The sequence below is a fragment of the Sturnus vulgaris genome, chromosome 4 (genome assembly GCF_052056855.1).
Source record: "Sturnus vulgaris isolate bStuVul1 chromosome 4, bStuVul1.hap1, whole genome shotgun sequence".
In the NCBI taxonomy this organism is placed as follows: domain Eukaryota; kingdom Metazoa; phylum Chordata; class Aves; order Passeriformes; family Sturnidae; genus Sturnus; species Sturnus vulgaris.
In genome coordinates this window covers 71040099-71066479 of record NC_142246.1, presented here as the reverse complement: position 1 = coordinate 71066479, position 26381 = coordinate 71040099, and the positions used below count along the sequence as shown (strand labels likewise).

General features: G+C 39.0%; 2 protein-coding genes and 1 long non-coding RNA gene across 15 annotated transcripts in view; 1 reads left to right on the top strand and 2 right to left on the bottom strand.

Moving 5' to 3' along the window:
* The first annotated feature begins 154 nt into the window (after positions 1 to 154).
* LOC148224089 (uncharacterized) overlaps positions 155 to 26381 on the top strand; it is a 136601-nt gene continuing 110374 nt past the window's right edge. For all 3 annotated transcript variants that reach the window (XR_015803452.1, XR_015803454.1, XR_015803453.1), the window contains exons 1-2: positions 155 to 411; positions 5672 to 5750. This is a non-coding gene — a long non-coding RNA (uncharacterized LOC148224089). The remainder of the gene's footprint in view (positions 412 to 5671; positions 5751 to 26381) is intronic.
* FABP2 (fatty acid binding protein 2) lies at positions 1589 to 3455 on the bottom strand. The gene is made up of 4 exons (XM_014886617.2): positions 3389 to 3455; positions 2560 to 2732; positions 1858 to 1965; positions 1589 to 1639 (listed from the first exon to the last, which is right to left on the bottom strand). Exons 1-4 carry the CDS (start codon positions 3453 to 3455, stop codon positions 1589 to 1591), a joined length of 399 nt encoding a protein of 132 aa, XP_014742103.2.
* The window catches only part of PDE5A (phosphodiesterase 5A), a 104722-nt gene continuing 86518 nt past the window's right edge, over positions 8178 to 26381 (bottom strand). For all 11 annotated transcript variants that reach the window (XM_014886637.2, XM_088164225.1, XM_088164226.1 and 8 more), the window contains 10 exons: positions 23399 to 23545; positions 21790 to 21915; positions 20489 to 20583; positions 17493 to 17580; positions 16288 to 16388; positions 16116 to 16193; positions 15694 to 15757; positions 15400 to 15474; positions 14865 to 14948; positions 8178 to 13538 (listed from right to left, as the gene is read on the bottom strand). In XM_014886637.2, coding sequence (XP_014742123.2) covers positions 13404 to 13538; positions 14865 to 14948; positions 15400 to 15474; positions 15694 to 15757; positions 16116 to 16193; positions 16288 to 16388; positions 17493 to 17580; positions 20489 to 20583; positions 21790 to 21915; positions 23399 to 23545 — 993 coding nt within the window. In that variant the 3' untranslated portion in view covers positions 8178 to 13403. The remainder of the gene's footprint in view (positions 13539 to 14864; positions 14949 to 15399; positions 15475 to 15693; positions 15758 to 16115; positions 16194 to 16287; positions 16389 to 17492; positions 17581 to 20488; positions 20584 to 21789; positions 21916 to 23398; positions 23546 to 26381) is intronic.

Below are 26381 nucleotides of genomic sequence, written 5' to 3'. Positions count from 1 at the left end.
GGAATCCTCGCCTCAGGCACTGCCTCGCCATTCCCGGTTCAGGCAGAGTTCCACCATTCCCGCCTCAGGCAAGCCCCGCAATCCTCGCCTCAGAAAAGCCCCGCCATTCCCGCCTCAGGCACCGCCCAGCAATCCTCCCCTCAGGCAACGTCCCGCCATTCCCGCTTCAGGCAGAGCTCCATCATTCCCACCTCAGGCACCGCCCCGCCATTCCCGCCTCAGCCAAAATCCCGCAATCCCTGCCCCGCCATTCCCGCCTCAGGCACCGCCTTGTAGGGCGGGCTCTTGTGGACGCTGGACGCGGAGAATATTTCTGCTTGTCCCTCTGTTTTTGGGATAAATGATGCTTGTGGTGGCTTCCTCAGTGCTGGTCACTGACATTCCTCTCTGGACGCTGCTGCTCCCTGCCAGGTGAGATGCGGACATTTGGGGAGGAGCAGGTGATCAGTCCTGTCAGACCGTGCTGGTCTTGTGCTGCCACCTGTGCTGGGGCTTGTGTGGAAATAAACATTGACAAATCCGTCCCCATGCGGTTTCTTGGAGAGCAGATCATTCCCTGAGAAAAACTAGAAGACCTTCGGGGAAATCCTGTTGTGAAGAGGTTTAGGAAAATTAAAATTATTTTAGGTTGGACTCCTCTCCTTGAAGGTTACTTGGAGCTTGTGCACGGAACAAACGTGGCGAAGTGCCTGTAGATAGTGTATTTTGTTGCTCTTTATTTACACGTCACACAGCTGCAGGAGTAAATAACAATAAATGAAGTAGCACAACCTGATGCCACACTCGCAGTGCCACCCTCAGTCCTTCCAGTTCACTCCGTGTTGAAATCAGGACTATTATTTTCATCGTGTCCAGACGAATAACCAGAAACACAGGAGTGTGTGTGAAACAAAACCTTTCTTTTGGTACCTGTTAGCCCTTTTTAGCCTCAATATTAGGAGATATTAAGATATTTTATTAAGAGATAAGGCAGATTGCAAGCAGGTGCTTCTGAGCAGAGCTTACTTTTCTTAAACAAGCACTTAAGGGTTTCAGTTTTCCTTTATAAGTTCTGTCAATAGAAATAAGGATAGATTTGTTTTTACATAGCAAGTATTGGTTAAACACGTGTAGTAAATTAAGTATGTTAGAGATCTGGAGCAAAACAATGACAGTACTTCCCTTTTAAGCTTTGTCTCCATCTGTATTATCTCGTTTGTTTTTGGTTTCCCCATAATTTTGCACAATATTAAATACACAAACTGCTTCTCAGTATAAATACCTTTGTAAGGAAACTAAGTTTCCATTTGACAACTTGCAAAAAAATATTGAAGTCCTGCATAGGCAAAATAGATTCTGCAGCCTTTTGTATTGTGGCACTTTGGTAGGACTTGGTACAAAAGGCATTTTAGCATTTGGCAACGGGAGTTTGTTCTTTCAAGGCAAAACAGTAACATAAAGAACTAGCCCTTGTTTTCAGCAGGGCTAGGTGACTGCAGCTGGGGAGGTGTTGTGAGGGGATGGGAAGGGAAAAAAAACCAACACAGAGGATGTGTAGAAAATGGGCTTTTATTGTTCCTTCATTCTGGTGCAGTTCTGTGTGAAGTGCTTAGGCCCTTTTGAAGTATCTCTTGGACTCAACTCCTTCATACACGTAGGTCTGTTAAAAAATTAGGAAGGAAAATCAGTGGCTGGAATTGAAAAGTATTTCCCAGATACAGTTCAGAGAGTTTTAAATTTTTTTATAGGTGGGTGAGAATTTAAACTAGAGATAAATTAAGTTATTTGGCTTGAAGAAAATATTTTCTACTTTTAGGAAAGCTCTTAAAACCTTTTCATTCTATTGCAGACTTGGGTGTAAATGACTTCTTAACTCACCTGAACGAGTTCATCACCCACGATTTCTCTGGTAGCTTTAAGTACTTTTCCGTTGTCTTTTCTGGTAAATGCCCCCACAAGTTTGTTACCTTCCAGGTTCCAAATACCCTATGATGGGAAAAAAACCCAAATGTTTTGCAACAGTTATGACACTGATTTGGTTTAAAGGCTGTAGAATGCTTAGAAGTGAAAAAAGATTAAAACAGTGTAATAATACTTTTTAGAAAGACTGTAAAAATCAAATTTTAATAAAACCATTGGCTTGTTTAACTGCATAATAGCCAAGCTAGGTGCTTTTTACTGGTCGATACATCTTATTTTAAATAATTGTATCAACAGAGATTTGCAATTTCTTACAAATACCCACTCTGCACTCTAGGTGGTGGAGTTGAGTATTGGAAGAAGTAAAATTGCAAATCACCTGAATTTCATCTTGTGAAAATTGCTACTTGCTCTGCTTTTTGGGCTCTCTGGAACCCGGAGATGCATGGTGCAGTGTTGAACCTTTGACAGTAAAGACTCCCTTGTGCTTTGGTGTATAAGCTGTGAACATTCCTGAACAGTCAGCTTCAGGAAAATTTAATATAATTCAGAAGTAAAATTTAAATTAAAATATAGGAAGACAAGTTATTAATCTTGAAACTGCACATTACAAAATCATTATCATATAGTAAATATTGAATTATGTAGGAAGACTCTTACAGAAGTTTCAGTCCCATCAGCCAGGCTGTAATCAAAGCTGACTCCCAGAGTAAATTCAATGTCTATGTTTCGGAAGTTGCTGGCTTCTTTGACACTAAATTTGTCTCCATTTTGTTGGATGGTGATCTTCAGATTATCATGGGCTCCCAGCTTTCTTTTCATCATGCCAACACCTAAAAAAATCAGTTAACATAAATCAGAAAAAAACCCCCAAACCTCTGAAGCATCATACTTAACCCTTTTTAGTGAATTCTATGTGGCCAAGTGAGTTTATTCCAGCGTTCTGAACCAAATTTTTGTCCTTCAGTCATCCAGGCCGTGTTCACTAGTACACGTATAATACAAAGCAATGTCTTAACTGGAGTGGTTAGATTTATATGCATATAATGCACACTTTATACAAACTTGAAGTAAATATCAGGGTGTTAGAATTACTTGAATCAAGTGTTTCTCTGAAATTGAAGAATGATGATTTCCTCCCTGTGTAATTTTTAAACTGGTTTGATGTTGTCAAAGTAATATTCCAGCTATAGAATTCTGTTTAAAGTTTATCCATTCAAATTGTCTGAGCCTTTTCCTCAAATCTAGACTTAGAGATTATTTTTTCTGCTGAAATAAATTTGGAATTACTTAAGATTACCACAGTGTAATTAAAATCAGAACATTTCTCAGCATCTTCCCCCCTCGCCTCAGAATATTTGGAAAACAAATGCAGGAGCAGAGCAGCCAAGAGCAAAAGGACAGGATGGCCCGAAGGTAGGTCTCAGACAGCCTGAGGCTGTGTTCAGCTGCAGTGGCATTTTTCCTGTAGAAGAGATTGGAGCCTTACCCAGTGCCTCCATGAACTTCTCATAGTTCTCACTTCTCTCAACTTTCCAAGTGCCGTCGAATGCCATGGCTGTGCCTGCAGGAGTGCTGCTCTGCAGGGACAAGTCTCTGCACAGGGAATTTATGTCCTGCCTTATCTTGAGAGCAATTTACAGGATGATGCAGCAGAGTAAAGCTCACCTGATGCACTGACCTCTCCGACGACACGTTTCCTGTACTTTAATCAAATTCCCAGTCCTGACCACGCTGTTTCTGAATCTCTCTTATTGCCCCCAAATCATGGCAGAATCTTCATTGCTCAACTCTATTAGGAATTGCTTATCTGTTCATTCTATCCAACATGTGGAGTAAAAATCAGGTGTTTAGTGAAAGTAATAATTAACTGCTGTCAGTTTAACGTTTTCTATCTCAGTTGCATCTTCAAGCTTGTGGGAGAGTCTTTATCAACTGGAGGTGATATTATTTACCCAACAAAACAAACACAAGTCTCTGCTTTGTCCATTATAATTTGTTTGGGGTCTGTTCTGCTCAGCATAACAAGCTTGGGGCAGTGGATTTACTGAATGTCTGCAGGTTGTTTCAGAGAACTCCTCTCTTGCTGCCTGAGCTGTGAAAACTGGGATGGTAGTCTCTATATTCATGTGACCACTTTTTAATATATCTAGTTTAAATTCTCAGCAGCATCTACCAATTTTCTTCATTGTAACACATTCAGTGAAGAAACCAGCCTGAAGGTGTTCAGGTTCTTTACTCCTGAGGGTGATGAGGGAAGGTACCTCACAACGTGTGTTTCACAAAAACAGTTAATTATTTCTGAGTAATTTTCACGTGCAAGTTTTTTTCCACCATTTCATGAGTTTTTGATCACCTGAATAACTAAAAAAAAATCTTTTAGCCCGTGCCCTGTACTGTGCCAATCATGTATGCCCATCTTGCCCTTCAGCCAGCTCACAAAGTGGGCAGACTTTATTCTAAGAGTCAGATTATCTGTTTTTATTGCACTGGTGTGTATCTTAACCTTTGTAAGTTATTGCTGTCAGTCTAAAGTGATCTGTGCTGTATATACACATAAACAAAAGCAGCCAGTGTTGAGATACAGTTCATCCAAGCTGCTGTTACGTAACAAAACTGGTAACTCTTTACAGCCTTTGCTGAAAGGTTCTTCCTGGCAGTGGTTGTAGTGCAGCTTCTACAGTATTTAGCAGAAAATCGAGGCCTGAAGTAACACGAGTTGCTCAGTAGGACAAAATATGACTTTGGTTTTTCACATGAATCATATACAATCTACACTTCATTTAGAGTTCTTCTGCCTTCCTATAGTAGCTAGATTTCCTTCTAAAATCACAATTAAAATCAGCTTTATAGATTTTCTTAGTTGGAATATTCCACAACCTTTTCCCTTCTTCTGTCTCCCTTGTGTGGTTTCCAGAACTGCAGCTGTTTCTTTGATGGTGCATTGAAACCTTGTTTTCTAATATTGCTGTTTTCATGGCAGTTTTGAAAGCTAAGGGTGTGCTCTTGGCTTTGTGGCTTTCTTCAACGTGCCAGCTTCAGAGCATTGAAAATGGAAATACTTACTAACCAAATTTGAAGTTTGATCTTTAGATAAGGTGGATGGCAATAAATTATTAACTTATATGGTTATGCCAACCTCGTCTTGCCAATCTCTGATCATCCTATCAAGATGTATTGTGATGGCAATTGCCAGTGAAGTTCCAAAGATCAGAGTGACAAAAAGGCTTTTGCAGTGGGTTGCATTCATGTCTCCTGTTTATTGTTTTGGCTTATATTCAAGTTGTCCTGACCAAAATTAGCTAGGACAGTGGAGCTGTTGAGTTAATTAAGGCTTGGTGCCAGCATAAAGGTAATATACTCATGAAAATACTGATTTATAGAAGAAGAGATTAATTCCTGATAAAACTATCTAGGTTGATTATGCAGTATTTATGAGTGTTTTCTACTAATTCTTCATTATGTCTTGGCATGGGCTGCAAAGATGGATCCCTTACTGGGAAGTTTCACTAAGCATTTGAACCACAATACTCAATTTTATACCAATGTGCCAAATAGTTCTATGCCAGTAAAGCCAACTTAAGTATAACAATGGGTGGCCTAGCAACCAGGAGCTTGATGGGCTTAACTAATGCCACTTCTTGGATAAATCATCTCAAAGTACCTCTTGCAGCTGGGGGTTGCATTGCTGCAGGATTAGATCTGCTTGAGCTAGGTGTTGTCCTACCCCAGCTGCCTGTTTGCTGAATTTCTGCTTTTATTTTGGTTCAAGGAGAATCTCCTGGATGCTGCTCATGTGAAATCTGTTCAGCAAGAGAATTCAGCATTTGAGGATTACCTAGAAATTTCCAGTGAGTATAGATCCATTTGTGTGATTAGTTAGTAGTGGGCTGTGGGTTTAAAACTTGCTCTTAACTGTCTGAATGCACTGCTTTTTAATTGCTGTGTAATGGCTCTGATCCATAAAGTGCTGCATTTTTGGGAGTTTTTTATTGGAAAGAACTGAAGTGCAGGAGTTAATAAGATCCAGGTTGAAAAAATCTGGAAGCAAAATTTAGGATTAAAAAAGTAACAACCTTGGTGTTTACTTTATCAGTTATTGCCTGCTAAAGTGAATCCTAGGATTACCTAGACTAATAGAATCTGGCCTTGTTTCAATGAAAAAAGGGTGACAGTGGAGAATTGCCAATAAAAACAAATGTGCTTTTCCAGAGGGGGCTAGAAGACTCTCTGAGTATTAGTGCCATTTGACACTTGCCACACAGAGACTGATCTCCCAGTTGCCCCATGGGGCTTTGTGTCAGGCTTATCTAGGGTATTTAAATCTATATCTGAAGATTCCTGTATTCCCTAATTTCTGTTTGTTTAGAATATGAAATGTGATCATAGGATGAGGTCAAATTATAGTCTAGTGAACTAAAAATGTACAGTATTGAAAGTCTGCATCAGTCATCAGTTTCTCCAAAATCTGAATTGCACTTTTAGCTCATTTCAACATAACTTTTTTCCTCCTTGTGAACTTTTTCTCTTGGTTATAATATAGCTCCAAAACCAAAAAAAGGTTATTGTGATTATCTGGATTGGTGGCTTGAATCTAATTTCATCTGTAAAATAGTGAGCTTTAGAGTTCTTCTGAGTGCAGCATTATAGCAAGAGAGCACCCTCTATGGCTAAGATATTTAAATATTTGTATTTGCAAAAGGAAAAGATGGTTTCAGATTAAAATTCTTTTTCTTAGTTTGTGCATCATGAGTCTCATGTAAAATCAGGACACCCAGGTTCTGGTGCTCTTCCCAGCTCAGAAATGGACTTTGTGTGTGACCTTGATCAAATTGACCTCTCTACTTGTCTGTAAAATGGACTTTCATTAAGAAGCTCTAGATAAGTGAATTACCAGTGACTTCATTAACTACTGCAATAAAAAGATTCAGGATGCTTATATGCAAATGTAACACATGTAAACTAATGCTATGATTTAACCATGGATTTACTTCTAGAATTTGATGGTGTTGAACAAGAGAAATCTGTAGATTTTTTCAGCCATTTTGCAGCCATCATGAGGCAAAGTATTGGGGTATTTCTCAACTGAAGTGGTTATGAAGTTCTGTGTGTGCTAAGAAATGCCACTGTTCTAAAACTCAGTGACTGCCAGATCCCATAAGTGTGTCCCTAAAGCTTCCTATCAGAACACACTCACGTGAGTTTTCCCCTAAAAATCTTAAAGGGTGAGGTTTCACGGGAATGTGAAATGCAATAGCTGGCACTACTGCAGCTAAAAACGTGGCTGGAGGAAAGAGCTTTTGTCTTTTGCATTTGTTAACGAGGCAGCAGAGCTGTACAAGAAGAGAAAAACCTCGTGTGATGTTCGTTCACCTCTTCAATAAAAATGCCCTCACTCAAGGTCGTGTTCTTTCCAGGGCTGGTAAGAGATGGATCCCAAAGCTCCTGCTGCCAACACTGCCACTTCTCAGAAGGGAATTCAAACCTCCAGCAGGCCAGAAAGGCTGAGCAGGAGCATGGGCTGGTGAGGGGGTGCAAGGGTTACAGTCCCAGCAGCAAAGGGTGACCCCATGTTTGCAGAAATGCACGGGCAGTTGTGCAGTTGCACTCATAAAGTGCAGTTGGTTCGAGCAAACAGTGCTTGTGTTTTGTGCTGAGCTAAATCTGGCCCTTCATAACTTGTTGAATGAGCCTGCTGTTGGTCAGGGGTGTACATACTTTTTGGTTTTGCCTAGAGCTAAAAAAAGTCAAGCCAGAAGTGTTGCTGTGAAGGACCTAATAGGCAAAGAACAGAAATTGCCAAGAAGCCCACTGGTCCAGAATTACTTCTAGGATCAGCAGTTCAAGCAATATTTTTTTTCCACAGTTTTGGTTGAAGTCACTGGGCTGAATATTTCTGTCTCTTGCAGTTGATATCCCCCAGGAACTGATAGCTGGGGGCAGAGGGTGAGGATACATCTGCGTAATTCTTGTATTTGCTGGTTCTGCTCTCTGTCAGAAATAAACTGGTAGCTCTTCTGACAGCTCTCAGGAGGTGCAGCGCCAGTGCTCCCTAGTGGTCAGTGGCACTGAATTATTTTTTGTAGTTTTGTAACAAGAACTACTTTACTGCTGGCTAAACTCAATGGTACTCAGAAGCACGTAGAGATTAACAAATATTTTTCTCTTCAGGATTTCTAGGACCTTGAGAAGTTAATATGAAATACGAATTTACAGAAGCAATGGTTTGAATCAGGCATTGAAAGTTACACCTCAATAATATTAATTATAACAACCAGTAAAATTTGACATCATCCTTTTTATTTTAAAAAGCATGAAAACAGTACAAAGAGAAGAATGAGGAACTAAGTATTAAGCAGCCGACTGACCACAGAAAATAAGCTGACCCTTATGTTCTTTAGCAGCTTTACAATAAGCAGGACTGATGATTCTCTTAAGCAATGCAACTAGCTTTATTATAAGAAGGCATAGGACAGAAGCAAGAGAGAACACATAACATTCAGAAGACTTTAATACTGCTTAAAGGCAAAACATAATATACAGAGAAACCCCTTAACCTAGTACAAAAATACTGTGCCCAGAAACTATATATTTGTTCAGGTATTTTTAAAAGATAGAAGAATACAAATGGACAAACTCAGTGACTAGTGACTGTGATTAACGTTTTTATTAAACTATAAGAGCAATGTATGTTAAAACTATTTACAGTGCATTTCAAACTACATTCTTTAAAAGACACATGCAGGTGTCTTCCATATGAATACAAAGAGGACTCAAATTCTAACTTCAGTTACATCTGTAAGGTACCTTGGGCATCAGTGGGAATAGCTGAACCAGCAAAGAGCAGGTGAGGCAGCTGTCACCAAAAGGGTAAGGGTTTGGTCCCTCTTCACAGGTAAAAAAAGGTGGATTTGACCCATTTTTTGACTTTTTATACAGCTCAACCCAGCTCCCCCTGAGGTAAATGGGAATCACAATAATGACTTTAGGTGGGCATCTGAGCATGCCAAGCTCGTGGGAGTTGGTGGGAGCCAGCAATTACAGAGCATTGTCACATAAATACACATTTACAAACACTGGTACTCGGATACAAGTTCCTCTGTGGAAGCAACCTTCCTCACATGGAAAAGAAACTTTCCTGGCAATTTCCATTCACCTTGCAATGACCAAGATAAAATACCCTGCTGTCACAATTTGCTGCATTTACTAAGTGTTGCTAATTACCAGGACAGATTCTGTGATGTTTCTTCTTATTATCAGAGTCCAAACCAAAACAACTCAGCCCTCATTATTTACCATACTCTGGCCAAACTCATTCTGCTATTCAAGCTTATGTTTTAAATTAGTGCAAGCCTCTGAAAAAGTCCAGCAGGGAACTGGGAAATAAAGCTGAAACCTTGTGGAATGTAAACTGCATGTAATTTGACATGAAGAAAAAACCTACAGCATCACAGAGATAAGACTGTGTACAAATACTACATTATAAATTTGCTTGGAATATAAGGTCTTTATAAAACCTTTAAAAACATGTGGATTTATTATAAGTGAGGCAATTTCTTTCCATAAAAAGTCTTTGCTATGTTCTTATGCATAACTGGAAGGGACACCAACTGGATCACTCCCCTAATTTTAAGGGTCTAAATCTGATTCTTCATAATCTTTCTGTATAATGAGTTGGAAAATCAGTTACCTGGTAAATTTGACAAACCTTAGTATGAATTAGGTAAGTGTCCTGAATTTTTCAGTTCATGCCACTGCCAGGTAAAATGTTCTGGGTTGGAGTTCAGAAGATGCATGCAGTTGTCAGGGGCCGATGCATATAAACAGGCTTTGGTTTTCTCTTCTAAGGAGAAATCAGCTGATCATCAGTGAAATTAATTGTTTCCTTTTATCAGCAGCTCACTTGTACATGTGCTCTGTGAAGACTGAGTAATTGACTCTTAACTATAAACTGCTTCTAATTAAAAATTAACACCGTCTCCAAAATCAGCATTACATTATTTCCCCTCCACTCTCTTTAACTGTGTGAGATAATAGAAAACTTAGGCCTGCTACAGCTCATATTGCACGTGTGGCTAATTTCTTGGAAAAGAAAAGAAATGGTACTTACAGCCCAAGAGCCTCACTGTTATCTGGAATTAAAAGAGGTAGGGTTAATCAGTAATTTTGTGTATGTTAACATAAGTAATTTTTTTCAGAACAAACCAAGAAATAGAAGTGCACTTGAAGCATTAAACTGTGCTGTGGAAAGAGTTTGAAAGAAAACGTTTGTGTCTGAGATCAAGTAGGATACTTAGTTGTCTTCATTGAGAGGAGCATTAAGAATTTGTGGGACAAATTCTTGTACCCAGAGATTTAAATCTCACACATGACAATGGTTTCAATGCATTTAAGGCTGAACTGATAAAGTGATAAACTCCATTTCAGCTGGTTTCTTGTGTAAGCCACACTGGTTGTTCCAGCTAGACAATATAAACTGGGGATAATGTGTTTGAGAGCCGACTGAAATAATGAGATACACAGCTCACAAGGAAATAAATGTAAGATACATAGCTATAATCCACCAGCTGGCTTGGAAAATTTTGAATTCTGAAAACAGTGAGCTTCAAGCAGCATACCTGTAGGCAGGCTAGGTTTGGGGGGATTTTTCCCCACATTGTCGCCTGCCTGCACACTGAAAGGAAGGAGCAGTTTCTGCAAGTGATTCAAACAAAGCCATGACACAGAACCAGCACAATCTGATTTTGCCTTCAGGCAGAGTGAATATTATATAAAGGCTTTGAGTTGCATGAAATACAGCTTTCTATGCTTTTAAGGTTCTTAAACCAGTAGTTTAAAGGCTTTGGTTTTGTAGAAATATATATACAGATACAGGTGTATTATTATATTTATATGTTTATTTACTCGGAACTGTATTTATATGTATGTTCCAACATTTATGGTGGAAGAGATTCTGTGGGATAAATGTGTACAGATATGTAATTAAATATATGCAAATACTTTATAGCTTTCATAATGTTCATTTTAAGTCAGACTTTAAAAAAATGTAACATCATACCCTTTTTTTTCAAGTCAAAGATATGAATCCAGCACTCCTTTGTAGCATTTATAAATTTAGTTATAATAAAGCTTTGCTGAACCCACAATATAGCAAAGAAATACTGGAATATTAATGTCAAAGTTACATCACTACACTGTGATATCATAGTTACCTGCTGTGTTGTCACCATGAGTTACTAATCTCAAACATAATAGCAAGAACACACCTTTATATACATATATTTTTTTCCTATTTATATTAAATATTTTTCTCATCAGTTAGCATAATAATTATATTTCAGTATCTCAAGCACTCAAGGGAAAGACTATACAAGGACTATGCAAATCCTGAAGCAAAGTTTTCTATTTATCAAAAAGTACCTAAAACCTTTTTTGGTGGGGCTGTGTTGGTGGGGCAGGCTGCTGTCACCTGCATACTATGTATGCACAGAAATACACATCTGGAGTATTGCAAAATACTGCAATACAGCAGTCCTGGAATTCTTAGTGTTGAAATCCATCTTTTTTTTTTTTTTTCTTTTTAATTTGTTGGGACAGAATAAGGAGAAATAGCTCTGTAGAAAAATGTTTTCAAATTCACAGCTGCAATAATTTATTATTGGTGCTCACTAGAGAAGTTTGAGATAGGACAGTGACAAATAATTTAGGGTGGCAGAAATGCTGCTGACTGTCAGAATACCTTGTTCTACATTTAAAAAAATATCAACTCTATAACTCAGTATCATCAAATACTTTGAAGTATTTGCTTCATCTTGTCTTAGCTTCTGGCATTGTTTATCTAAATGAAAGTATTGATAAAAAGGGAAGTTTTCCCTGTCTTTCTTACCAGCTCTTCTGAGTTGGGTTGACAGTCTCCTGGGAAGAATTTATTGCAGTTTCCAACTAGAATTTCCTGGGTTATTGAGATAGAACTAAATTCCCACACTTGAAAGCGCAATACCAAATGTGCTGCTTTTGCCAAACACAACTGCTGATTTTAACTAAAAATCATTCTTGCAGATTAAAAAACCAGAACATTTAATGTGTCTCCGTGCAGCCAAAGTTACTTGTGCTGCTAATGCATTTTAGACTGCTGACATTCATCTCCTTATCCTGTCTACCTAAAGAAGAGTACCCTCCTTGTATTTCTCTTTTCAGATTTGTCCAATGTGTATATTTTCTTTAATTGGTTCCCAATTCAAAACCATTTTTGTTCATCAACTTCATTTAAATAATACACCTTTTTTTTTTTTTTTACTAGTGCAAGTTAATTGATTTCTTTCTTTTCAGAATGTTAATGCCTCACATACAAATGACAGATCCCTGTAGCACTCTTGGCTATTTTTGCTTTTGGTATTTTTTTCCTATTTCTTCAAGATACTAGGATTAATAATTTTTAACTAGTGTTGAAAATGCTTTTTAAGAGATGTTAACATAAAACTTTCTTCCAAGTGGTCATAGCCATTTCATAGTAACACTGGCCTGAGGAATCAGTCATTGATGGTCACCAGGAGCGTGCTCTTCCTGCATCATTCTGATTCAGCTTTCCACCTCTTGCTGCTGCAGTCATTCTCTTCTGCCTGTGATCCAGTCTGCTGGTTAGATGATGTTCAAGTCAACTTCCACATGAAGTTAAAACCAGCGTACAAAACCAATCCTGTTTTGTTTCCATTTCTCTGCGTGCTTCTTGCAGCTTTCTGTGGGAGCCATTCTTGCATGGCAGCCTTAAGTGGACATTTCATCAGTCTTCAAGCAGTTTCCATTTGCCATGGATAACTCAGACACCTCTACCACAAAACTCCGAGACTCTTCCCTAGTAACTCACAGGGGTCTTAGAAGTTTCTTCAGCTGGAATAACACATTTGCTAAGACATCCATTTAATATGGAAAAAGCCCAAACCCTACCAGGTGCACAGATTTTGGGGCATCTCACCTCAGAGCCCAATTCTGCTTTCTGAGAGAGGTTAGCAATAGTTTATGCTGGAATAGGCTCCCCAGAGTGAGTCCCAGTCTTTCCTCTGAACCTCTGGAAAGAGAACAGGCAAGACTGCTCAATCCTTTTATAACATAACAGAGCAAGATGGGAAGAGGGAGAGAAAAGGTGCAAAATGCAGTAGTCTTTCAGATACTGGCCACAACATGATCACTAAACAACTATGTACATCTGCAAAGCAACAGGCTCTCAGGCACAGTCAGTGCCTTCACCAGTACCTTCTTGTGGGGTGGGGCAGCAAAAACCACCCCTGCAGATCTTTCTCCATCTCAGTCAGATGTTATAAAAGAAACATACTGTCTTCAGATAATCTTGGCATCTACACAGTCATGCTATATCTTGAAATGTGGAAAAAATAATACAGCAGTGACAAAACAGAAGCCAAATTCATACAGTGTTGAGCAAAATGCAGAATTCTCTTATTACTGTGTCTCCTATGTGAACTTGAGCTTGTGGTGGTGAAATCAGCATCTCAGTTCCGTTTGCCTTGGTTGCTTTCTCCATTAATCAGGTTCTCTTGCTGCTCAGCCAAGGCTTGCCATTTCTGCCTGTTTTTTCTGCAGCCATCCAGCAAAGGGGAGCAGGCCTCTGACACATCTGTTAGGGCCTGAAATAAATGGAGAACATGGACAACAGATTGCATTCAATTTTTAACTTAAAAATGGAGAGTCAAACACATCTCTTGTATTTTTTTCAGATGTCTGAACTTAGGGGAAGACTTGTAGATCATTCATTGAACTGGTTACCTAACACAAGAGCTAGGTACAATCAATTTGGACCAGGATCACTTGGTAACTGTAGATATAAGCAGCAGTGCATATTTCAGAATAAATAATTGTAGTTTTTCTGGTCTTTTCATAAAGGGAAGGTAAAGCTCTCCTCTAAAAGGAAGAAATACAGATGTTCAGGCTCTAGAACTGTGGCATTCAAGCCTGCTCAGGTGTTTTGTTAATGAGTTCTCTGTCCCATCTGTACCTTTGCAGAGACACTTTTACCTCCTGCTGGAGACGAGTTTCTGAGGCTTCAAACCAAAGGCTGCCTTATTTTCCTGACAGTTTCTACAGCACAGAAACACTTAATTTTCAGGGACAGCAGCAAGTAGCTCCCTTTCTCTATCCCCGTTTGCTTTCAACTGGTGAATGTGCATTCTTTTTAGAAAAGCTTATTGTGTTGGGGGAAAAATTCAAGTTATCATCCTGTTCCTCCCACTGGAAGGTTCCTAAGGATTCACTTATCTGTTCATGTCCTTTCTTTTTCTCACCTTGGTTTCTGTACAATACTTGCTGCCGTTCAAATAAACAGACTTTCACTCTGATGCTGTACTAGTTTAAGAAAACCCCAGAAATCATTATGTTGTGTTTCACACTATATTGGACCAAGCAGCTTCTTACACAGTTCGTGACCAGAAGAAAAAAGCATTTAAGTGAATTATCTCATGCAATGCTTTGGGGTGTGATGAAAGAGAAGAAGAATGGGATGGGAACTGTTAAAATTGGGTCAATTTCCTATACATAGCATATCACATCACCTTTAGTATGACGAATTCTGAATTTTTAAAACTTGTAAACATTTTCTATCAATGCACTACCTGGATACCATTCTTTCCCTAAAGGTCAAAGCAACAGTTTTGTGACTTTCCTTGGTAAGCCAGAATATAATCCAGGGACATAACACCAATTGCAGAGAGCACACCATTTTAACTAGGTTTAAAAAGATTGTGACAAAATATATTAATCATACAAATACATAGCTAATTATAAATACTAAAATAATAATTTCTTCAACAGAATAATGAATGATACGTAGTATGAAATAAATATTTTCTAACTAAGGAGCTAGTTTTTAATTGGATTTTTATTCTAATAGTAAATCTGTGTCCAGCAGTGAGCAGCTCTGCTTTCAGATATTTGCTGTTCTTCCTTAGGCACCATACCTCATACAGCTGCAAACAAACAGCATCTATGAATCCAACTTGCATGCTGGGAATTTTGTTTTTCTTCTCTCTGTTCATTAGATCCTGCAGATAATAAGTAAACAAGCTCTGTGTTTAAATGCATTAAATAAAAAACCCAACCGAAAAAGAGAGTCTGGAATTAAAAAACAGCACAGCAAGCTCAGCACAGCAGGCTGTCATTACAGGTGTTCCATTGAAGGGAATTGGACTGCATGGCTTCCCTCAAGAGACTGGCTTTGGGTTGACAGAACCCAAATAACCAGGCAAACTTCCTGGGTTTGGATAACTGCAAATGGGTACCAATTTAGGAATGTATTTCCTAGCCCATTTACTAACACTAACTTAAAGGAAATAATGCTGTCTGTTCTTCTGGTTCAAAGATAATGACACACTAATGGTGTTTTGGAACCACTAGGAAGACAGGGAAGGAGCTGGTCCTGTACTGTGGCCAGTGAGAGAAATTTTAAGAGCTGTTTCCCAAAGACAATTTGCAAGAGGTGATTCTGCCACTTACCGTAGGTTCTATGTTGAGTTCCTTCCGCTCTTTATCTCCTTGATCAAAGAACTCTGTAGCCACAAGCTCAGCAATCTGTAACAGATTTCACTCATTGAGAGCTCTACAAGTTTGCTTGCTGCCTGCAAACAGGAGTGGTTCCTATCTCTCCTTAGGATATATCATATTAAACCTCCCCCACATTGTCACACTCCAGCTCAGCATTCCACCACTGCCTTTGCAATAAGGACTAGGTGGTGGAAATAAACTTTAATGCAGTTTGTGTTTAGGAAATCTTAAAAATTCAGTACATACCCGTTGCTGAACTGGCCATGGTTTGCTTATGGCTGATAAGTCACAAGCAGTCATCAGCATTGCTCTGCAGAACAAACAGGAAGAAAGGGATAAATTACTCTATGTGAAATCTATGTAGCCACCAAGTCAAGTGACTAGTAAAATAGAATATAGAATTTCAAGGAACAGAATCAGAAAAACAAGTGAAATTAAAGCCAAAGTTATAAATCTAACTCCACATGCTATGGAACAAAGTTTCTTACACAGGTTGCACATTTAGTAGTTCAGACCCAGGGAGTTCAGTGACCTGTGTGACAATGCCAGCTTGTACTGGCCAGAGCACAGAGAGCTGCTGGGTTTAATGAAATTCACAGCGACACAGCATGCAAAACTGGGTACCCAGTAATATTAACTCAATACTTCATTATTCTGCTTTTACTTACAAAAATAGCTCCTTTTGTGAGGGATCTTCCCAATTGAACTGCTTCTTCCTTAGAAGTTCGAAAAATTCTCCTCTCCTCCTTTAAAAGAAGTTAAAACAAAAGATTTTGCAGGATGCTGAGATCATGCTAATACCCAGCAGTGATTATCCAGCTAAAGTTTCCTCTGACTTACTTGATGTATAGTGCCAGGTCTGTGGCAAGAATAGCTTGTTTTATCATTTTCAGTGTAGCCTTGTATTCTTCAATGGAAAGGTTGCTGAGAATCTGATTTCCCTTTAAAAAAAGAGCCAAAACCAGTGCTATCAGTAAAATGGACAACAGCACACCAGTTTGCTAGTGTGTCTCTAAGTTACCAAATCATTAGGAGTTGCTTGATGATATCTGAGGTCATTGTTTTACCCTCCTTCCTCTTGCAGATTCCCTAGTTTAAAAATAAAAATTCCAGTCTTCTTGAGTAATGGCAGAAAGCTGCACAGCAGCAACATCATCACTGACTATTACAAAATGAAACTGCAAGCAGAGCAACATCAAAGCCTTCAAGTCCCTTTCATTCATTAAAATTACATTTGTCACTGGCTGTATCACAGCTTCTCTTTCCTCTTCTTTCTCTTCCATGAAGCAGAGGAATTATAGCAGATTCCCATACCTACCCATAAACCCCTAGTAGATTAACCTATTTTCGTTTTATGAAGCAACATAAAAAGTTATTAAATAGAAATAGGAGCTCAGCAACCCCTGTTAAACCAAATCACTACAGAGCTGGTGAAATGGAACTCATCTCAATTGTTTTTCCCTTTTTTAGGAAAGGATCACTACAATACAAAGGATGCCAGAAGCACCACAACCTGTGGCACAAAAGGAACCGTCCTTGGAGAGGATGGTGAAAGATAAATAAGTGGTCTTGAGAATTAGTTAATAGCATCAAACAAGAAGAATGCAGTTTTATTTGCATATTTACTAAACTTAGGTTTGGCTTCACTTTGGAATGTCAACATGAGCAGTGTTTGGTTTGGTCTCATCGGGGCTGCTTTGTGTATGTGTAGGCTGGAATGTTTTCTGGAACGAGAGGAAGGGCTGGGGTTTGTTTGGTGGTTCTTAAGAGGTCGTGAAAACGGCAGCAAAGCCTTTTGTTTCCTTTGGTCCAAGGGAGCAGGTACTCGGAAGGATGTTAGCAAGGCTTCCCTTATCAGGCAGCACTTGGAAGGCTTTGGTGGCACTCAGCAACACAACTGTGATTTCCGTGTTGCTGCATTTGCTTTCTTTACCCAAAAAGGAATAAAGAGCACTTAAGAACATATAAGGGTGGGATTCTATCCAGAAGCTAAAAATAGAAAGTAAAATAGTTTCCTTCAGCATACACAGCAATGTGGCACTCACTGGGCTATTCAGGATCATAAGGCATTGATCAAAATGATGATGCTCCATGATCGAGTGGCAATAGAGCTGAGCCAGTGGATGTTCGCTTCTGAGGAGGAAAAGGATGGAGAAATCAAATTAGACAAACGTATTAGCGATCCAGAAATAACCTCCCTTTTAACATCCTCTTTGTAGGAATACAGATAAAAAGATAATGCTGTTCCTTTGTCAGAGCACTGGCAGCTCTGGTTTTCTGCCTTCTCTACCTGTAGAGAGCAGCTGCATGCACAGAGTGAGAATATAATACAAGGTTTCACAAGGAGTGAGAGTTCCTGTAGAGCAAGCCAAGGTAACACGAAGAGCTCATTCACAAGCACAGTTTAGGAGACAGTTTTGGTTTCTGTAATATGTTCTTAAACACCTGCCTGGCATATTTAGTCATCTCAGCTCCTGTGTTTTTAAGTAATAATGCAAACCCGATAGGAAACCCACTGAAACCGATGGAAAAATTCCTGCTAAACTCAGTGCAGTATGGTGCTGGGCCCAAAATGCTGATCAAGTAATTTCTTAGTGTTAGCAACTGTACTGGTGTTTCATCACCACTATTGTCATGACCAAACTACTACAACATTGTTACCTACCCTTTGCCCAGGGTAAAATCCAAAAGAGAAACTGCTTAGAGGCCAACAGTGACATGGATTGCACTACAGGCAGTGAAAAATAGCAGAAAACCAATTGTGTAGGTACAGAACTTAAAAATACCTTAATGCAAAATCTGAAAGTATCTTAGTCTAAAAAATAGAATTTGCTGTTTGAGTAGCTTTAGTCCTCCTCCTCTCTTGAGGATTTCCAGTTTCTGCCCATTCCTTATTGAACAATACAGTTCTTGGCTTTTGCTGCTCTTAGTTTTCAACCCCTGGTCCAACATTGCACATGTCATCTCTTCAACTAAATCTGGATTCTTTTGCAAGTCTATTTTGCTGATGATCCTGGACCTATTACTCTAATTATAATTTGACCTACAACTGTTTAATCATATCAGTAGCTCTTTTGTATCATATAATTCCATGAGATTTTCTGTATGGTTAAGGACCATTCACAAGACTCAATGGCTGCAGGATTGTGTGAGTGAGTGCACAAAGGCTCAAATACAAGTCATAAGAGCAGACTCTGGGGATTTCAGAAGCACAAAAATGTGGAGAGAAAGATGGAAAGACAAACAAAAAACCCAGAAAGGGAGATTAAAGGATGCAAAGCCCTGAAGGAATATGGGCTGGCTGCCCAGCACCTCCTCTGAGACCACCACAAAAGGGGCTCGGAGCAAATGTACTCATGTGTTTCTGTAAGGAAACAAACCACAGGATGGTGCCAACACATGCTGGGTGAAATTCCCATTCAATTAAGTAGGATGTGTATTGTGTCTCCTAGAGTTCATCCTGACTGGAGAGAAAAATATGTGAGAAATCTCTTAGGTTATCTTCCCAAGTACTGCTCCAAACTACAGCTTGCTTAGTACTCACTGGCTGGGGCTGGAAATAAATTCAGGTCCAGCTTCTGTAGAGGCACTTGTGTCAAACCCCCACTCCAGGCCGAAGGGCACCCTGGCTTTCTGAGCACAGGGGTTTGGTTTTGCAGCTTTCTGTGCTTCCCACTTGGCATGTGGGATTGGAGCAAAAAGAAAATAACCCCCACATAACTACCAAAAGGCCTTCAAGCAGTTCCCTAACTTCTATGGCCAGGACCACTTCAATTTTTGAAACACTGCTGCTACAGTAAAGAAGCATACGCTGAATATCCACTCTCCCCTCTTCAAAGGAAAAAAAAAAAAGGCATATGTTCCTAGAAATAACAACTTTTGTATTTAGGTTTAAAAAAAGAAATTCATTGAACTGTCTATTGAGAAAGGAATTAAGCTATAGCTATTTCAGCTTTACAGCATGTGTAAATGTTAGATTTTGCTGTCTATGACACTTTCCCAGGACATTTTTGAGAGGAGATGACGCATCTCCAGATGTCTTCCAGGAAATTTATTTTTAAATAAATAAAGCAAAAAATAGCTAACTAGTTCCAATCACTGCAATGCTACAGTTACTGCTGGAATCCTCCATTACCAAGCTAGAAAAAGGTCACTCTTCTAATGTTGTGGAGTTTGGTTTTTTTCTTTACACATCAGCCAGTGTTACTCCAAACATATAAATCTGAGATGCAGGAGTTCTGATTCAGCTTACTTATTTTCTGCCTTTCAATATTCTGTCCCTTACACAAGCTTTTCCTCCCCTACTATCTTACTTTACACATAGTAAGAACAGCAGAGCACTTCTTCACAGGTCTCTTCAAAACCATTCTCCAGCTCTGCCAGAAGAAGACAGCCAGAGATGTGTGCTTGTATCTTTTGCCAATCTTTAGTCAGACCAGGATACACTGCCCCGTAACACGAATCACATTAAGCCACGCTTTAAATCAACTCAAGACTCATATGTTGTATGTTACACTGGATTGGGCAGATTTGAAACTAATAATAAGTTTTAACCATGTAGCATTCTAAACAACTTAGAATTTTGGAAAAATGTGACTAAACCAAGATAAAACAATCTGAGTTCAAAACAGTGGGAGACACCTCTGTATGAGAGGGCTGCAGATCACAGCGCTGTGTTGGCCCGGGTGAAAAGGGAGCAGCTGGCTTGGGCAGGGAGTGATCTGACAAGCCGCCCAGTTCCTACGTGCTGTCCCATGGAAGCTGCAGCCTTTTGCTGTCACTTTATGGGACGTGGGGGAGGGAACTTTGGGAATGGGAGCAGGAAAATATTGTCCCTGCACAGCAAAGGGTTCACTGAATCTGCCAACTGAGGCTGTGCATCTTCGGACTCATGAATGGTTCTTGCATTTTCTGCTTTGTTCAAACCTGCTCCTTTGTGCAGCCCCACATCATCAAAGCAGTCAGGCTGTACCTAGTCTAGCTCTGTGCTTGTGTTTGTTCACTCACTTGTTTTTGTTTAACGTCTCTCAGACCCACTTACCTTTGTATGTAAGAGTTGTTCACTCCCCTGTGATCCAGATCATGGCTCAGAGTTGCTATCAGCAAAGCCAGCGTTTCCAAGTCAGTCAGTTTGCTCTGTATGCAAAGAGTAATGCCAGAAGTGAGTTGTGGATTTATTTAGTACAACGTGTTTTACATCTGCTTTCTAAATAATGAGACCTGCTCTTAGTACAGTCAAAGGACAACTCCGTTTGGAAATGATAGATTTTATGTTTCTGCTAGGAAGATGCATTGCTCGATGCTTGCCTTTCCCTTCAAACCAGAAAAAAATTGAGTTATGTTCAATGCTGTTCAGACTTCAGAATCTAGGACATAAAACTCAGCAGGGAGTGAATCCAGTGTAGTTAAGAATAAACAATTTATGGAAATTGCAGTGGAGACTGTCAGGATTCCAAAAATAGCAGGCAAACTATCAGGATCAGCAGAGATTGCTCGACCGCACACAGAGCAAAACTACCGTGTCCATTCCAACAGGGAAGGAAGATGGATGTCCTTCCTTTGGTCTCTTCCAGCACCTTTTGTCATTTTCATTAACGAGATAAAGTCTGTGGAGAAAAGAAATGCCTCTTCCTCATTGGCATTGGGTTTTGGCCTACAAATGCTCTCAGAAGAAGTATAAACCAACTAGTAACAACTGTCTGTAATCAAACTGAACAAACACATTTATTCAGAATGAACAGAAACTTGCTGTTTCCTACAAGAATATAAAACCAAAACCTAAAAACATGTTTTGGAAGAATCTAGAATCAGTATCTTATTTATTTAGAGGATCATCTAGCCCTAATCACAATGATTAGGTTGTTTCTTAAGTGTCTTTTGAAGTGAAAGGTTAAAAATTTGTTCAAAAGCATTGGAATAAATATTTAAATATTTATTTCTATGCTTTTATATTCTGTTGTTTATCTAAAGCTGTACTCAGCTCTGCATTTGAAGTTAAAAAAATCCTGTTGAAAAATTTAAGGAAACATCCTTAAAATGGGTCAGCCTTTTCTTTTTCACTTTTTTGACTTGCTTGTAGTATAAGCATTAACTTTAAAAAAGGACATAACCACGTAGGTGCCTCATTTGAGATATTCCTTTTGGGAACATCCCAATAACCACTTCCAGAGGATTTAACTGAAATGGGGAACAAAAAACCACGACAGCAGCTTCACAAACGAGGCCCTCATAGCCAGAAGTCTTCAGTAAAAGATTCCACTGGCAATAGCATGCAATGATGAACATCTTACTGACATGAAAATCAGAGCTGGGAATCATTAAAGAATTTATCAGGAAATGTACCTGGATTTTCCCAGATTTCAGAGCAGCAAACATGCACTGTGCTGTGTTAAAGGCGTGTCTCCAATTGTGATAAGCAACGTTCTTGCGATAGTTTTTCTTCACGCTCAAAATCCATCTGCAGAGAACCTTTAAGAAACAGCATCACTGATGTGTTTTCATTAAACCAGATTTCTAATACATTCCAATTTTCTTAATCCCACTTGGAAACTCTTACTGAAAAAAGAATCCATTTAACTCAATTTTAACTTGAAATATCACATGCTTGTAACTCTGTGAACATAGATAATAGCAGGCTTACATCCACTAGTACAGCTCCTAATTGAGTGTGCAATACTTGTGGGTTTGGGGGTTTTTTGCTAATGGCTAAATGTTAATGGCAGAAGCAATGCTCTTAATTCAGAAACTGAGCTATGTTGAGATACCTGGGAGAAAAAAATCCTTGTTCATAATGACATTTGACAGAGAAAATTCATTTATTATTGGATCTTCTTAAAAGCTGTTTTGAAAAATGAACAAGCAGCTTTTTCCTCCTATCAACTTGTCAAAACCCAAGCAGAATTGGACTTTGGAAGGCAAATAAGTATGATAGAAAGATTATTACATTGCAGGGTAGTTTCTTTTTTTAGGAGGAGGAAAGCATGTCCTGGATGTTTTATTCAAGAGTATATGAAATTGTGGGTTATAACTATTTATCTATATATATCTTTAGATATACACACACATACATATATATATATATGCACTCTTTTTTCCCTACTTTTTTTTTTGTAAATAAGTGACAGGTCTGAAGGTCAGGTAGTAATTTGATGTTGGGACATTTTCCTTAAGGTTGTTGACCTTACTACGGAGGTGAAACTAAGCACTAGGATATCCAAGAGATCAGATGAGGTAATACAGCACTCTTGGCCCTTGAACACTACTAATCTAAATTGGTCTATAAATTGCTGATCTAGAAAATAATTATATGTTTTCTTTAACTAATGTGTTTGCCTATGAAGCCCTATAAATTAATCTTGCATTTTGATATCAATTTTGATGGTTTTGTTGAAAATGTTATAAAGCAATAATAAAATACTTAAAAATGAAGGTTTTTAAAATAGATGTAGTGTGCCCTGAGGGGAGAGGCTGAAGAGATTTTCTATTTTACCTGCTTTAATCACCTCTGACAGACGTATTGGTAAAAACCTTCAGGAAAATTCCCACAGCCCATCTAAGTTTTCTTCTCCTTCAGTATTTACTATCTCCATGACCATGGAGTTCCCCCTAATCTATTCTTTTGTGGGGAAAGACTAAGATAATTACTACCTCATATGGACATAGTGAACAATTTTATGGTCCTCTTTATAAGTTTTTGACTTCCTGAGAAGTTGCTATCCTCTCCCTCCTCAGTATTGTTTTCCAGTCCATTAATCATAGACTGTAAAATTATTAATCCTCCACTAGAGCCAAACTGAGTACAGACCACAATTCTTCATATACCTTCCTAGTTTTCTAACTGCTCTTTAATACAGATGTCCAAATCTATTTCCTGTGGGATCATTTCACTGCTCTGAATTCCTAATAATTCAGCTGTCTCTTCCTGTGGAGCAGTATTTGGCAGCAACCATACCTCGTGTTTCATTTGGAAATTTTGCACCAGGTTGAGGTCTGTGAACATTCGAATTGTGCACAGTGTTGTTTCAAAGTCTGACAGCTCAAAGTCACTGAAGTAAAAGTCAGTCAGGTTGAGAGTTTGTGCAGATGGAACTACAGCAGCCTGAAAAAGAATGAGAGAACACAGCTTAGCACTAGGGCAGAGACAGCTGAATAAATACCTGCTTTTTCAACAGACTAATTGAAAAAGAAACTATATTTTACCTACATGTGATACTGAAAACTGATGATTGTTTCTCATTTACTTCCCCATGCCTCTCTTGTTTAACACTTCCTTATTACCTTAGATTTAACAAGTACTTTTCCATAGATCAAGAGAATAAGGATTGAATTACCTGCTCAGTCTGGTTATCTAAATCACCCGAGGCAAATTGTAACCAAAAGTATTGATGAAATTGGGAGAATGAGAAAATAAGGCAGTGGAGTTATATGTTTGTTTTAATGGATGTGCAGACAGCAAAATCTGTAATGTTGGCATTTTTCTAAAAATGGCGAGGAAAGAGATGTCAGTAAAACACATTTGCTAACAGAATCCACATTCAGCACGATGGGAGTCAGAACATGTCCACAGGCAGAGCTTTCTCAGGGCTAGAAACCTGAAAAATTAGAGTTCATCTGTGATCAGCAAGCTTTAAAACCCGTGGTCAGTGGTTTTGGTGCATAAACCTTCAGTGTGAAATTTGAAATTACAAGGTACACAATACAGCCCCCCTCCTATATGCTTTTAAATCTGAGTTTCTAATTGTCAGTAATATCTCCATGTATTACATCCCTTTTCTAGTTAGAAAATACAGAGTATTTATATCGGTTGCCCTTCAAAATACAAGTGTAGAGGTCATGCTAAGTCTTATATTAACTCTTATACTAACAAAATAAATGCTAAATCTTATACTATAGAATAAAATTTGGTATAATTTTCTGCAGTAGAATAAAAGGTAGGGCTCTCAGTGCTATTATTTTAGAGCTCTTGCACCTCAATATGAGTGTGGTCCAAAGAAAATCGGGTAAATCTGAAATGGTGAAGGAAATAAACCTTGGTGTTTATGTTCCTCTTTGTAATTCTAGGGCAAAACATTTCTCCAATGTGGGCAGCTGTGTCCCAGAAGGTGAGGAACTGAAAAGGAAGTATTTGTCATAAACTACAGTATCAGTACATGTAACATGCAAATCCATAGAATTATGGCTACCAGCCTCTGTTCCATATCAGTTTGCTGTTCTCTCCCTTGCATGCCAGAATCAGGAAGTCATGAAAGATTATGAAAAATAGTATTGACACAGGGAAAAAAATGCACCCTTGTTACACATTTCTTGTGCCAGTAATTTTGTGACCCTGTTTGGATTCATGTGGGATTTCAGCTATGAACACATGAAAGGCCTGCATGTTCACTGGTAAATAATGCAACTGTTCAGCAAAGCTACTGACATAATTTTGAAGAACTGCAACTGCAGGCTGGGATTTCACAAGGAAATGGGCTGGAAGGACACAGAAGGAGCTCAAAAGAACACCTCACACATGACTTCATTCATAATTTATCTTCCTCTTCCTTGATCTCCTGCCTTTTACAGCCACAACATTAAGTTTCATTCCAGCTGAAACAGAAAAACCCCTGCACTCTATAGCAGTTTATAGTGTTGTTTAACCAGATTAGCTACTTCCTTTTTCACTTACTGAAGGCACTAGAGTCTTTTTCCTCCTGTTTTACAGCACAAAAAGTTCATCAGCTATTTTAATTTCAATTTATTGAGCTATGGCTTCTGTAAATACATGGGCAGCAAAAGAAGGCTATGGAAGACATGGGACCACTCTGTGGCAACTATATAAAGAGCTTTGCTTTCTTTCACCTGCTGTGGATGAAAAACAGGTTGCAGACAGTGCCTAGGCTCAAAGGAGGTGATTGATCCAATAGTAAAGTTCTGTAGTATGTAGAAATGATGATGAAAGTAAAAATTGGCTGCAACTTATTCTGCGATGCAGATAATTAGTAGAATAGAATAGTGCCAGTTGGAAAAGCCCCACAACCATCTGCTAGTCCCACTACCTGCTAAGTATCTATTCTCAGATTATTTAGAAGCAAAACGTATATCCAGGAAAAATTTAAACTATTTCTACCATCTTCATATGACACTGTGAGTAGAACAAATAAAAACTAAAATAAAAATGTTATGAGTGCAACTAAAAAGACATGTGCTTGTGCTCTGGTGTGACCTTAGAGAGCAGTGGCTGACACAGGCCTGTGCTAGGAAGCTGTGGACAGTTAAACCATGCAGGTGGACACTGGCCCAGTTCTAAGTTTGCTGTGGTTCTGTTTCATTGAGCAGTACTGATGCAACCACAAAGATTTCATCACAAGCCCTGAAGAGAAACCTTAGGAGAAGCCTTCCACTCTGCTCTTGTCATGGCTCTTTATTCATGAGCAGCAGCATGGAAGGACTGAGGTTCAAAAATCTGTGTGACAGCATTCTAGAAATATCCTTAGTCTCACACCTTGTCGTGTCTCTTGGCCAGACCAGTCTCATGCTGCCCAGCTCAGGGTCCCCTATGCCTTCCTTCCTCTCCATCCCTCCCGTTTATTTTTGTGCAGCAGGGGTGATGCTATTTCCCTGGAACAGCTGCTGAAGGCTTGGAGAACTAAGCACATGCTGTGCTTTGAAATGCACTTGAAATCCTAGCTATAGTTATTCCTTAGGCAGTGGCTTCTAAACACAGAATTAAACATGAGCAGAACAGGACACTGCACAGAAAAGCAACCATAAAAATTTTTAAATAATTGCATTAAAAATTCAATACAGAATTTATATGTAAGGCCATAAAGCTGCACCCATACTTGGGATGTTTGAAAGGTACCAAAGCTATAAGATATACAGATTCAGACTTAGCTGCAGAATAGAGAGTTCTGAACATTTTGTTTCTGGAATACTTAATCATTATGAGTTTGATA

Excerpts from the sequence above, each read along its gene's own strand:
- FABP2 (XM_014886617.2), bottom strand. The coding sequence starts at position 3,455 with ATGGCATTCGACGGCACTTGGAAAGTTGAGAGAAGTGAGAACTATGAG. Across the intron at positions 1,966-2,559 it reads CTGATGGGACTGAAACTTCT|GGTATTTGGAACCTGGAAGG; the intron begins GTAAGAGTCTTC and ends TTCCCATCATAG. Across the intron at positions 1,640-1,857 it reads TGGGTGATGAACTCGTTCAG|ACCTACGTGTATGAAGGAGT; the intron begins GTGAGTTAAGAA and ends ATTTTTTAACAG.